The sequence below is a fragment of the Anolis carolinensis genome, chromosome 4, assembly GCF_035594765.1.
Source record: "Anolis carolinensis isolate JA03-04 chromosome 4, rAnoCar3.1.pri, whole genome shotgun sequence".
Classification (NCBI taxonomy): Eukaryota; Metazoa; Chordata; class Lepidosauria; order Squamata; family Dactyloidae; genus Anolis; species Anolis carolinensis.
This window is the reverse complement of record NC_085844.1, coordinates 166652595-166667175: the sequence shown is the minus strand read 5'-3', so window position 1 is coordinate 166667175 and position 14581 is coordinate 166652595. Positions and strand designations below refer to the sequence as shown.

Genomic DNA, 14581 nt, shown 5'->3' with positions numbered 1-14581 from the left:
GCTTTACCATTGACAGGCCTGGCATTCAGCAGCACCACCTTCAGATCGGAGCGTCCGCCAACCTGGGCATCCAAATTTACTATGTCAGGAGGCTGTTTTAAATCTACAAGCACTCTATTTCTCACCCTAGGCCAAATTAATTTTTTCCTCCCTTTCCTCTATCTCCCCCTCCCCTGGATAACTTCGATGGGGGGCCCCCAGCTGCTAAATGCACACCCTCTCCCTACATGGTCTACCATAATGGTAGACTCACTTCCACAGGTGAGGATCTTATTACCACTGCTTCCTCCTCCTATCTCCTTTGATGTTCTAATTGGAAGCAGTAGTGTACTCAGCGTAAAGTGCTAAGATGTTAATTTCTTTACCCTAACCCCAATAAAAGTGCTCTAGTGCTTCAGTGTTGTTTGTATTGTTATCAGTGGATGGTAACTGCACTTGCCCAATCACCTCTAACCACTGCCCTCCCTTCCCACCCTCCTATTAGCCCTCCCTGGCCCTTAATTAATACCCTAGCTACTAGCACACCTTGATCATTACAGATGTTAACTGTGGTCATAACCACCACAATGACAAAGTGCTAGAGTGCTTGATTTAAGTCAATAGGAGGGTCCGATAATAAATATTTGATGTAACAGTATTAAAATATTTGAAGTAATATAGGAGGTAGATGGTTCAGTTCAATTTAGTTCATGAAATGCAGCAGTTCAGTTCTACTGGATAGTGCTTAATAGTATCAGTCCTGTATTCTGAAAGTGCCTTAGTGCTAACAACACTGTTCCACCTAAAGTGCTTGAGCATTTAGTCTTTAAAATTTTAGCAGGCCGCGGTTCAATAGGGCAGGACTTCACAACCGATACCTATTTGATGGAATGACATGCCTTTGGATGGAATAGAGTATCTATTTGACAGAATATGGTGGGGTAAGGTGCTGGTAGTAAGGTGGAGCAAGATGAAGTAGAGTCCTGGTCGGTGGTAAATCCCTTCGTGAAGTGCCTGAAGTGCAACCGTTGCTTCGCCTTGCAGAGAAATATGCAATACGGTGGGCAGAATCGCAGGTCAGGGCCACACAACACCCCAAACCCTGTATCTCCCACGCCATCGTCAGCATGAATGATGACAATGCCCTCATAAGGACCCCGTCAGGCCTCTCAGCAGATCACGCCGACCTCGTTGACTCCACCACCACCACCATTAGGAATGGGCCTAGGGCTTCTGCCTACTCACAAGTAGTCCAGAGACAGCAAAGCTGAATGGAATCCTCAGGTCTCTTGTGGAAAAGCTGCAGCAGACTGAAGCCTTACCAGGCCTAGTGCGACTCAGCTTTTATAGATTCTCCCTGCTTGGAGGTTACTGAGTCACACCCACTAGGAATGGGCCTAGGGCTTCTGCCTACTCACAAGTCATCCAGAGACAGCAAAGCTGGATGGAATCCTCAGGTCTCTTGTGGAAAAGCTGCAGCAGACTGAAGCCTTACCAGGCCTAGTGCGACTCAGCTTTTATAGCTTCTCCCTGCTTGGAGGTTGCTGAGTCACACCCACTAGGAATGGGCCTAAGGCTTCTGCCTACTCACAAGTAGTCCAGAGACAGCAAAGCTGGATGGAATCCTCAGGTCTCTGGAAAAGCTGCAGCAGACTGAAGCCTTCTGCAGCAGACTGAAGCCTGATAAATCATTGATGCAATATCACCATCTTGCTTCAGGTATCAAATAGATAACAATGATGGAAATAACACCGTTTCCTTAATATTTTAGCACAAGCAAATCCATGAGCTGTTATTTGATTTGAGCTTAAAACTCCTTGGTGTGAATTTTGATAGTGCTTTTTTAGAAGCTATATTTATGATATTTGCTTAAGTTCTAAACCTTAATGGAATATTTTGCTTTTTTGGAAGAAAGTTCATAGTGAAGGTCAACCTGCATGTGACATGGGCTAACCATTACTGAATCTCAAGCTGTTTCCTAAAGCTGAGATTAGTTATGATTTTAACATCCAGAAAATATTGCTTCAGATCATTTTGTTGTAGTTGTGTGTTATAGTGGAGGTTTGATGCACACAATCATGATGAATCTCCTGCGATTAGCATATCGTAATTTGGTTCCTATGTGACATCCCACAAAACTGCATAGATCACCAACACAGTTCTAGTTGGTGTGTACAGTGACTCCAACAGTATCTGTAGCTCCTACAACACGTAGAGAATGTACCATGAAACTTACAGCCGGCTTCTCTAGGTCTGTGACACATGTTAAATGAAAATTGTTATTTAGGATAGCAATCTGAAAATAAGTTTCACATTTGTCAAAACCTCATCTAAATTCACTAGCAAATTAGAGGTATTGAGCAGAAATAATAAAACAGGTTAAGAAGGTATATGTACCACAAAATTATTGCATCAAGCTCAAAAGGAAATAATAACAACAACAACAACAACTTTATTTATATACCACCCTATCTCCTCAAGGGACTCAGGGCAGTTTCCAATACAACAGAAAACATACAACAAGTTAAAACCATACAGCATAATACCACATGAACACAAATGCATAAGACATATAATCGGTTAACAAAGATTTAAGACCTAATGACAAAAACTCCATCAATAAACCTAGATACAGTGACCAGGATTCAACGTTGGAGTGGCCAACTATAAAGTGCTAGGTGTGTCAGGTGCTACAGTACAGAATGGGCAAGGAAGTGGGTAAAGTGCTAAGCCGAGAGCATAGCTGGGAGGGCTAAGGGAGCTCTACTCAAAGATCTGCTGAAACCACCAGGTTTTCAGATCCTTACAAAATGAAGATAGAGTAGGGGCTTTGTCTGATCTCTCTGGGAAGGGCATTCCACAGCCGGGGAGCCACCACCGAGAAGGCCCTCTCCCTCGTGCTTGTGACGGCAGCGGTGGGAGCGAGAGGAGGGCCTCCCTAGAAGATCTTAGACCACGCATCAGTTCATAGGGGGAGATGCAATCACAGAGATAGGCTGGGCCCAAGCCGTAAGATACCAATCTGTGCCTGATTTCAGCATAAATTAAACAATTCCAGCATTTTATTTATTTATTTATTTACAGCATTTATATTCCGCCCTTCTCACCCCGAAGGGGACTCAGGGTGGATCACATTGCACACTTAAAGGCAAACATTCAATGCCATAACATAGAACAGAGACAGAGACAAGATGCAGGCACAGGCTAGCCTCAAACTCATGACCTCTTGGTCAGAGTGATTTGTTGCAGCTGGCTTGTTTTCCAGCCTGCGCCACAGCCTGGCCTAGGTTTCAGTTAAATAATAATTGGCACCTTTTATTCTCTGATAAATACTTGATAAATCTGGGTTGCTGTGAGTTTTCTAGGCTGTATGGCAATGTTCCAGAAGCATTCTCTCTTGACGTTTTAACCACATCTATGGCAAGCATCCTCAGAGGTTGTGAGGGTTGTTGGAAACTAGGCAAGTGGGGTTTATATATCTGTGGAAGGTCCAGGGTGGGAAAAAGAACTCTTGTCTGTTTAAAACAAATGTGAATGTTGCAATTGATCACCTTGATTAGCATTGAATAGCCTTGCAGCTTCAAAGCTTGGCTGTGTCCTGCCTGGGGGAATCCTTTGTTGGGAAGTGATTAGCTGGCCCTGATTGTTTCTTGTCTGAATTCCCCTGTTTTTGAGTGTTGTTCTTTATTTACTGTCCTGGTTTTAGAGGTTTTTAAATACGTAGCCAGATTTTGTTCATTTTCATGGTTTCCTCCTTTCTGTTGAAATTGTCCACATGCTTGTGGATTTCAGTGGCTTCTCTGGGTAGTCTGACATGGTAGTTGTTAAGAGTGGTCCTTCAACAACACTTGATAAATCCCTGCCTACTTTTCCTCTACTTGGAAATGAAGCAACATCTGGCCAGATATGGAGGACCTCCTGAGTTGAGTTAGAGATAGGTGTGCATTCAATACATAGATTGAGCTATTTATTTCCTCCTTTTTCTTTGAATGTTTAGACTTGCTTGTGTACTTCTTTCTTGGTTTCTATGGGACCAATTACAATACAAATTCATTCATTTTGAAACAGCAGCAACCATGCAGCATATGATACATTGAATCAGCTACATAGTGGCTCAAAGTTACACACATTCAATGGGAAGCCAGCCCAGGGCTCAACTGTGAAACTCTTCTGTTCAGCAATATTGCAACCTTAAACTAAAACCTGAAACTTCCCCCACCTTAAAATAATATGCAACAAAGGTGCAAAGACTTAGTAGAAATTCAATTATAAGAACTTTTTGTTCTCTTCATAAATACAAAATTGAAAATCCTGTTATCTTCTTCAAGGTGACCTTGTAATTGTAGCTCCTTTCATTTCTAGTTCTGATTCCCTTTCTGAACTGAAATATGAAATACTGTTTCCACCCACTGTGTCTAATCATAGCTCATAGAGGTTGCTTTACCATGCAAGAAAAGGGGCACAAATACTCTTTAAAGATGCCAAGACCATGTCAGCATATCTAGGAGAAAGGTGTTAGTTTAGAAAACAGTATGCCATCTTTCCATGAGATGGTGATCTTGGTGTGTGGGATTAACAACACTATATGATTATAGCAATATGAATCCACCTTGTTTTAAAAAAATTCTCAAAGACAAAGAAACCCCAAAAGCTTGTTAACACAAATTACAATAATAATAATAATAACAACAACAACAACAACAACAACAACAACAACAACAACAACAACAACAACTTTATTCTTATACCCCACCCCATCTCCCTGAAGGGACTCGGGCGGCTTACATAGGGCCATGCCCGGACACAACAGCACAAAATCAAAACAAAAACAATAAGCAAATCAGCCAACAGTAAAACATCAACATGGATAAAAACAGTCATAAAAGGTCAATATACAAAATAAACTGTTAAAATCATGAGTTGGATCAAAAGATCTGGGCCAAGGTGCAGAAAAAATGCCGGTGTTGTGTTTTTTTTAACACCTCCATAATAAGAGGTGTTAACAGATCCCTCCATAGGTAAAGATAAAGGTTTTCCCTTGACATCAAGTTTACTCACATCCAACTCTGGTGCTCACCTCCATTTCTAAGCCGAAGAGCCAGTGTTGTCCATAGACACTTCCAAAGTCATGTGGTGAGCATGACTGCATGGAACGCCGTTACCTTCCTGCTAGAGCAGTACCTATTGATCTACTCATATTTACATGTTTTCAAACTGCTAGGTTGGCAGAAGCTGGGGCTAACAGCAGGAACTCATCCCACTCCCTGGATTCGAACCGCCAACCTTTCTGTCAGCAAGTTCAGCAGCTCAGCGGTTTAATCCGCTGATCCACCAGGGGCTCCACAATAAGAATAAAGAACTAATTTACAAACCTTTCACTCACTGCATGCTGATTTTTATCTTTGTTTGCTGTTTCCTTTTAAATGCTGTTATATAATCATCCTTCTACTTTTAATAACATTCCACTAATTCTTAAAACCCACAATAAACAAATACCACCTCATTATTATAACCAGTAAATTAGTGAATCTAAATATTGCTTGTAGTTGGACAGATATTTCCCTTCCTCGACTTTGTTAATTTGACCATCTCAACAGATTCATGAATCTTCATCAGGCATTGTCATCATTGTATGCCTTCTATTCTCTAGGCATGCATTCCTCCTGCATTTCTCTTCCCCTTTGTATGTTAATCTTGTTTCCCAACCACTTCTTCAATACAATGCATTGATAAAGAATTCGATCACCAGTCTGACATCTTATAAGGTTCACCACTACCTATCAATGAATCTTTCTCTGACTGATTAAGAATCCTTTCCACAGGTCTCATTTACCATAGAGCTGTAATCTTTGTATGGAACATCCGCAAGATCAGCAAGGACTTCAGACAACTTGAAACAGAGCACTCCCATCAGCTGTTTTGGCAGAAATTCTGTGTGCTTTTCTTCTGCTTTTTGACTTCTGGGAGAGCCATTACTTCTAGGATTTCCTCTTTGTTGTACTGTTTTTGAGTTCCAAATTTCATTTGTTTTTGTTTTGTTTTTTAATTTCTGATTTCTCTGCATTAGCTGGCCAGTCTCTTTAAATTCCACTGACAGCTGTTGTCTCATCAGTCTCAGTTCATTATGAATTTGTTTAGGATCCATTGGTTTTACTTAAGATTACAATGTCTTTATAATGTAAATTTCTTCTGAGTCTTTCTGAGCCCTTTATGGGATTCTAGTATACATTTATTAATTGCCTGTTGTGGCTGAAGCATAGTGACAGTTCAGTGCACTTTCTTTCTTCAATAGGTTGTTGTGACCAACAAAGGGGGAAGTTCGACCTCCAAAAGTTCAGATATTTACTTCCTCAGCCTGATAACCTTCCTTTGTTTTGGCTTTGAAGATAGTGTTTGTATAAAGAAAACTTAACCCTTTGCTAATTGCCAGGGATATTGCTAATAAATATCCCAATCTTATCTCATTAGCTTTTTATGGCCTTCCTAGATATCTATGAAATATCTTGTAAGGGGGAGTTCTTTGGCCATAACTACAATGTCTTTATACTTTCTCTTGTTAAATTCCTTTTAAGCTCTAAGCAAAAAGTAACTCATGATCTTAATTATACAGAAGTTCATTCATCCGAAAGGGAGGGTTCTTGGTTCAACATGCAGGTATTAATTTCACAAAGTATTCTTCAATTTCTCTTCATTAAAAAAGCAGTTGCCATTGTCTTTGCTGTGGGAACAGTGACCACCTATTCTGGATTTTTCTTCTTCACTTTGGCTGTCTCCATGACATGGCAGATGTTGAGACAAATACCTAAAAAAATTAGAGAGGAGAAATTAGGAGCTTATCTGAAAAATCTTCTTGAATGTCTTCCCATACCTGGGAGGAATCTCCACCGGGTGTGACCATAGCTAGTCAAATCCCCTTGGGAGCTTAATGAGGGGCTGTTTTATCTTCGCCATTTTGCCGAGGTCTATTTGATAATAATAATAATAATAATAATAATAATAATAATAATACACTTTATTTATATTCCGTCCTTCTCCCCTAGGGGACTCAGAGCGGATTACAGCATTTACAGCAGACATAGGTAGACATTAAATGCCTTTACAATTGCATACAATGAGTCACGCAAACAAAGGCAAAGGCTTCTCCTTTCATTTCTGGCTTCTGGAGGTGATGCTCATCTCTGGCTCTGGGGAGGTACTTTCTCCATTTTCAAGACAAGTAGCCTGCGTTGTTACCTCGTGGTCGTGTGGTTGTCAAGATTGCTTGGAGCATCTCTTTGCCTTTTCCCGCCAAAGCGGTACCTATTTATCTACTCACATTTGCATGTTTTCAAACTGCTAGGTTAGCAGGAGCTAGGGCTGACAGATGGGAGCTCACCCCATCTTGTAAATTCGAACTGCCAACCTTCAGATCAGCAATTCAGCAGCACAAGGGTTTAACCCATAGCACTACCGTACCCCCTATTAAGTGATATAGTTCCACCCTATAGAAATGTTTGGAGAGGAAATGCTGGGATTTGTAGTTTGGGAAGGTACATTATTATTAGAGAGCACTGAGAAAATCTTCTCCACCATCAGGAACTCTGAACAGATCTTTTTTGGGTGGAGACGGTGTTAACACTGACATGCACTCACCATTCATTTTTACTATTTGTAGGTATATTTTTATAAAACAACTGACATATATCCCTCGCATTACCTTGGAGAAGGCCATCTGCCTTCTCCCTTCTTCAGCTCTGAGAAGGCCTACCTCACAAAGTCCCATGGCATTGCTGCAGCAATGGCAGGCAGGTTCTCTTTGCGCCTCTTCATTTCCTTCCTCCATTTCCCCTCATACACTGTGTCTCTCTGTCTTTCCTTCCTTTCTTTCCTTTTTCTCTTGCTTTCTCGCACACACCTTCCACATTTTCTTCTTTCTTTCTTTCTTTCTTTCTTTCTTTCTTTCTTTCTTTCTTTCTTTCTTTCTTTCTTTCTTGCCCTCCCTCCCTCCTTTTTCTTTCTTCCCTTCCACCCTTTCTGCCTCATGGACACTTCACCTAGCCACAGTGAATCCACTTTATTCCTTTTCTTTCCCTCTGCTCTGGACCTGAAAGTGGTAGATTTTTTTAAGTTCAATCTCATCAAGTAGATTGGGTAATGAAGGGTATGTGTGCCAAGTATGGTCCAGATCTATCAAGCCATGTAGCAGTCTTTGTAGTTCAAACCAACATAGATACATATCTACTTTGACTTTTATATGTATAGAAGATAGAGGATGCTTCTCACAGGTAGGGTTTTCATGGTCCAGTTGGAGCCCCCAGTGATGCAATGGATTAAAGCCTTGTGTTGGCAGAACTGATGACCAAAGGTTGGCGGTTCAAATCCAGGGAGCAGGGTGAACTCTAGTCTGTCAGCAATAACTCCCCATACGGGGACATGAGAGAAGCCTCCCACAGGATGGTAAAACATCAGGGCATCCCCTGTGCAACATCCTTGCAGACAGCCAATTCTCTTACACCAGAAGTGACTTGCAGTTTCTCAAGTCACTCCTGACATGAAAAAATGGTCCAATTTTGCCTGATCATTTCAAGGTGAGTTTAGCACACACAGTCCAGCCTTGTCATGGGGACTTGAGCCCTGTTGTAGAGGGGACTCAAGGCACTAACAATCCCACACTTAGTCATGTTAAAAATAGATGTTATGGTCACTTTACTCATTAGTAGATTAACAGGAATTTGAGGAAATTGGTGTTTATTACAAACCCTTAATCCCTCAGTCAATATGGCTGTAATAAATGGAGACTGGAGTTATAATTCTGAAAAGTACTTCTTCTGAGTTCTGATTTAGAATAAATCATCAGGTTTAATTCTGGCCATGGAAATGCCAGGAATCAATCTAAATAACTTTAAAGGCACCTGATTAGGTCTTATACGTTTAAAAAAAATAACTAATTTATTCAAGTTTAAATTGAAGGTCCAAAATGTTCCATGTAATCTAAAAATGAGTTTTTCTGCAGTTGTACTTTGATTCGGTTAATTTCAGTAGAAGTTGCACAGAAGTTCTCAAGGGACTATGCACTTAATCAGACCCACTTCATAATAATCCAAAGTATACAGTAATTGGGTTAAATATTCACCTTTTCAAAGCGAGAAAATCATTAAGCCTTTTACTCAGTCAGAAAGCACGGGTAATGCATATTGACTACACCATAAATCAATGGAAACTTGATAAATGCAGCTCATTCCTGTTTCCCCTTATCTGGCTTTGCTTAATAGCAGTTCTGACACTGTGAACTTTATTTTTCTGAATTATAAATGAATTCAGCAAAAGAAACCAAAGGACTTAGTTGACCTGTTAATGACAGTTGGAAAAGGTATTTTGGGGAGGAGACATACATACAAATAAAAATTTTGCAACACTTAAGGCAAACTCTACATATTACAAGATATAACAATGGTTTATTTGAGATTATGTTTCTTTATCATAGGTAGGTAAATTGTAAGGTTGACTGCTGCTAACATGGCATCCCAAATGGTCTCTATTCACAAGGCCTTCTAAACCTCCCTCTCAGTTTTGAAGACCTTATTTGGAAGTCACAATTCATCCATCAGGCCAAGGCTGGCAAGTTTGCCAGCCTCAGCCTGATGGAGAGGCACAACTTCCATTTGTCTTTTGGCCGTTCCAACAGGCAAGGGAAAGCCGTGCATTATATTCGATAACAAATCCTTTTTTTTCAATGCACACATTAAATCAATGGTACTTACTGTAATAGTTTTATCATAATGTTGTCATGTTTGCAACTACAAATATTACTGGAGCAAACTACACATTGCCGCTAACATTCAGTGTTCAGGTATACATCCCTTTGAAAAAAAAGTGTGTGTGTGTCAAGGACAGAACGCCAAAAGATAAGATATAACAAAGTTTATTGGAGTTACAGAACCAAAAATGCCCGTAAAAGACAAGGGCTAGGCAAACACTGGCCTTAAAAGTAAAAAGACACAAGAAAAACGCTCAAAAGATAAACCGTATTAAACCGGAGTTTAATCCGGGTTAAACCAAAATAGCTTACTTCAGCCTGGGACTTAAACAAACAAAAGCTGGTGAACAAAAGATTCAAAGGAATGCAAAAAACTGGCAGCAGATGCTTCTCTGCTGCCAAAAGCTATGTTTGAGTAACTAAGAGGTTACTCCTCCACACAGCAAGCAATTTCCCGATACAAACACAGCATTCAAGGGCAGAAGCGGTCAGCGAAGTTCCAATCCGGTCCGAAGATCGTAAGGCAGGTACAGACGTTTGTAGTTCACCAGGTCCAACGATAATCACAGGAAGGAGAGTCCGAGGCCGTAGTCAGTCAGTCCGTAAGTCCAGAGTAAACAGATGGCGTCCGTCAAGAAGACGACGGAGGTCCAAGCTAATAAGATTAAGCACAGGTTGCACAACAAAAGCCCACACAGTTCCTCCCGCCGTCTATGCCCAGTGTCCTTGGTAACTTACGTAGTCAGCAAACGAATCACACCCGTCTTCAGGAATTTCCCACACAGAGCCCAAGCGTTCGTCCAGATTACCTTGCCCAACGCAATTAGCCATTGCATCCAAACCCCATTTTATGCCAGTTTACAACTCCTCATCACTATCAGCTGTTACCCTAATTCCAGGCGTTTCCTCATCACTTTCCTCATCAGAACTGAAACACCTTTGACTACGCCCCACAGCATCCCCAGCTGTGGATCCCGTCCCATCCCTCCAGCTTGTCCACGGGTCTAATCCTGAAGGTCCCCAATCGCCTTCCATACTATCATTGCCAGTGGCACCCAAATCCTCCCTCACATGAGTCCATTCCATGTCATCCTCCTCTGAGCTAACCATCTCTTCCTCCATTCTCTCAGTAAAACCCTCAAAGGAATCCTCGTCAGATGGTTCTGCAAAGATATCCCGCAGCCGCTTCCTTTCTCGCTCCTCGAGAGTATCTGACTCCCGAGGAGTCTTACGACCACGTCTCCCAGTAGCGGAGCCATAAGGCTCAACCATAACAGTGTGTGTGTGGGGGGGGGGGGATGTTTTGATCTAAGTTAGGGTCAGTCCAACCAGACTGGTGGAAAGTTTGTTTTTCCCACAGTTGCACATGATGTTCCCAGCCTGGATTGGTGTCACCTGTGCTTACTAAAAAGGGGTGTGTCTATGTCTGTATGTCTCTGTGTGTGTTAACTTTCATGGTTTTTATTGTTTAGACTCAGAATATTTTGGAATCTTGCTCAGCAAATCTTCTTTGTATCTTTTGAGTTCTGCCTTCTACATCTGTTTCTTAGAATCACTAATCCATTTCCCGTAACTTTGCTTCATAAACAATAATATTTACATGAAATCTGTACTATTTTAGAGAAAGCCAAACTAGATGTAACATGGCAGATCCATTTCTTTAAACTTGGGTCTGTCCAATCACATCTAAAATGAAGGCGATGATATTATTTTGTAGACCAGAGAGTGCACAGCAGATATTACCTTCCTAGCAGGTTACTTCTGACTGCCCTGTACTTCTTCTCAGCTGTATTTTAGTGCCTGAATTAATCACATCTGAGAAAGAAATGCTGGAAAAGAAGGGCACTCAAGGTATGCAGGCACTGGGAAAGTTCTGTTATCCTTACCCATACACATATATACTCCCCCATTTCACAAATTTTTATACCGTGATTTGGATAAAACATGAATTTAAATAAATGTACGTATCTGTCACCTCCTTCAGTGCTCATTGCATTAACCTTTGTCCATGAGAACACACTTCTGGTGTAGATAATGTGAAATTGGCCAATGAAGTGCTGTTAATGTTGCAGTTAATCCATCAAGCACATCTGTGTCACACAGATTAAACTAAGGTACTCCTTAGCATATGGACTGTGTCTTAGACTTTCCTATACACTGCTAGCATTCAAGGACCAATTATCTATAAGTCGGCAGTGGCAAAGTAGCCAAACCACAGCCACAATACTTTCCTTTTTCAGATTTCAGAGCCTGAATATTACCCTGACTTCTGGCCAGCAAATCTGGGGTGGTTTCATGGTAAGTCTAACAATGAATTTAAACTGAGTAATTTGGAAACCAAAGTTACCCAATGAGATTCTGAAATATGTTTGTTCTTATTGCAGATGGCACTGAGTACACATGAAATATTGGATATCTTTAAACCCTATTTCAGTATCCAGGGTTGCCTCACACAGTCCACTATAAAGCATCATCAAACCGTCTGAGTTAAGGAAACTGAAATATATATTATTTGCCTGCCTCATGCATTGATATGGTTCATCTACAAAAGACTTTGCTCATCACAAAGGCTATCTTCTGATTTTTTTTAAAAAAAATGGCAAATTACTCCAGCAGTATAAACTAGATAATGTCGTTTCGAACAAACATGTTGGTATGAAGGCCAAATCATAGGAAAATGGAACATGTCGTCTACAAGGATCATACTCCCTTACTCAGAGGTCCAGCATGCAATTCTTGTTAAGGACAACTACTTTTCAAGCTTACCATTGAAGGGGATCATATATGATCTGTTGGTTTGGTGTTATGACTCAATTTAAATTTTCATCTTGCACTAAAGTGGAAAAATAATATTTTGACCTCAAATGTCGTTATCCAAGGCATACATCTTTAAGAAAATAACATTGTGCACTTGATGTGTGATGGTGCCACTTCCATGTGGAGCCATTGACTACATAGCTCCTCCCGTTTAGAAGTTTTGAGATTCAAAAGTTTCACTGTAATTCTAATTTCTCTTGCATTGTGCTTTCGAGAGAATTACAATGTGTATGTGCTTTAATTCTGCCCAAAATAATCAGTTTCTTTCAGGAGGATATTGCTAGGATTCTTTTAATTTTTCCACCTCAATTTATGTCAACATCCTGTAGCATGTAGTAATATACCAGTGAATCCTTATGCCTTCTTACATTTTAATGTGCTCTTTGTAGTCAATGGCATTTAATTTTCAGGTAAAACAATGTGAAAGAGAGAGGGCAGGAAGCTTGACTATGATAAACATATAGTGTGCCAGGTGATCCACGCTGCATGCTTTTGGATCATAGTTTCATCCGCTGATGAACTCCTTGGAGAAGTGAAATAAAGGACGTTTTTATGTTATTATTGGCCCTTTGCACTACATCAGAATTGAAATAGAACCAAAAATTAAAATATGTTTACTCATTTCCACTCAGAAAACCATCTGCCATCCTCTTACCCCCTCCTAAAATCAATAGGACTACTCTGAAGTAAGTGGATGGAGAATTGTGGCATGTGTTAGAGTTTTTCAATACTTATGTTGGAAGCCAAAATTAGGTCATCAGGATATGAGAAAGGGACATTCAGACAGATGTTTTTGCACTTAAGGCCATTAATACAACACAATGGACCATTAGCCTTTACAGAAAAAAACACCCTAAAATCTATATGGAGCCCAGCATAAGGTGGGTTGCCAGAAAATATTCCATTGAGGTTTTGCACATATAATTCAAGGATCTGTTGAATGTCTTTGATCTGTCTGGAATTTGTACTCTTTCTCTTAAATTATTTTCCTGCTATTTGTTAAAGCAACATTTAAATTAATAAAAAGAAATTTCTCTGTAGTGTGTTGGCTTTGTCTTCATTATTGCTCCTAGTTGCTTCCTTTCTCATTAAAGGGATAGGGCAGTTTTTCCTTCCTGACATTCCTTGTCAAGCTCTTACTGCATTGTGATTTTTACAGGTTTTTTTATCGCCACATTGTAAAAATTGATGTTATTCTAGTAATCTTTTTAGAAATATAGCAAGAGTGTTGTCCTTTCTGTCTGCATCGGCTTTTCATTTGCTTGAATAGAAGTTACAACTCTATACAAACATTGAGCTGTATCTCCCATTGAAGCTAATAGAGAAGACTGAACACGCAGGTCTATGTATGTAGTAGAAACAGTCCAGAAAAAAAGCAAAGAAAACAAGAACCTCACAATTTTTCTGTTTTTTTCTTGGTCTCTTCATTTGTAGCACATAGACACACAGTGGTTCTATTTTTTTGGTATATAAAAGGTACCTTAGTCATGCACACGTGGACTTCTTACTTTCTTTTTTGGTAATCTACGTGATTCAAATCAGTGTGCTTAGCCATTAAACTCAGGTCCCATCTACACTGCCATATAAAATCTAGATTATCTTCTTTGAAATGGATAATATGGCAGTGTAGACTCATATAATTCGGTTCAAATCAGATAATCTGGATTATATGGAAGTGTAGATCCAGCCTCAGGCTGGGGGAAATCCTCATGTGACAGCCATGATTGTAATTCACTACTTTTGAATGGACAGGTGCCTATTACTTATAACTGGTTGTGTGTGTGGATTCAGTCTGAGTCATGGAAATGAGAAGAGAAAGGGTCATAGGGGTAATTGTCTTTTCTGGAGCCAGGAGGGGTTGCTTTGTTATATCTTTTGTATTGTTCCCCCAAATGTTCAGGTTAACTAGCCAGAGATTATTTTCCTTATTGTATAATGACACAATGGCTAGAGTTATAATGCCAGAAACTCACTTTTCTGGACCATATTAATAAGTAATGACTTGTTGGGTGATCAGAGTAATGAGTAAAATAACTAGTTTATTTTTAA

General features: G+C 40.2%; 1 protein-coding gene across 13 annotated transcripts in view; it reads left to right on the top strand.

Annotated features, from left to right (window-relative positions):
• The window catches only part of lrrc7 (leucine rich repeat containing 7), a 645519-nt gene that overhangs the window by 248327 nt on the left and 382611 nt on the right, over window positions 1-14581 (top strand). Inside the window, exons 26-27 of one of the 13 annotated variants that reach the window (XR_010005385.1) lie at window positions 11956-12013; window positions 12100-12117. The exons of 11 other annotated variants lie outside the window; for them this stretch is intronic. Coding sequence is in view for 1 of the 2 variants with exons in the window: in XM_008118409.3 (XP_008116616.2) it covers window positions 11956-12013; window positions 12100-12119 (78 nt within the window). In the remaining variant the exon portion in view is untranslated. Of the gene's footprint in view, window positions 1-11955; window positions 12014-12099; window positions 13573-14581 lie in introns of those variants that run through there. One more of the 13 variants, XM_008118409.3, reaches the window with a different exon arrangement.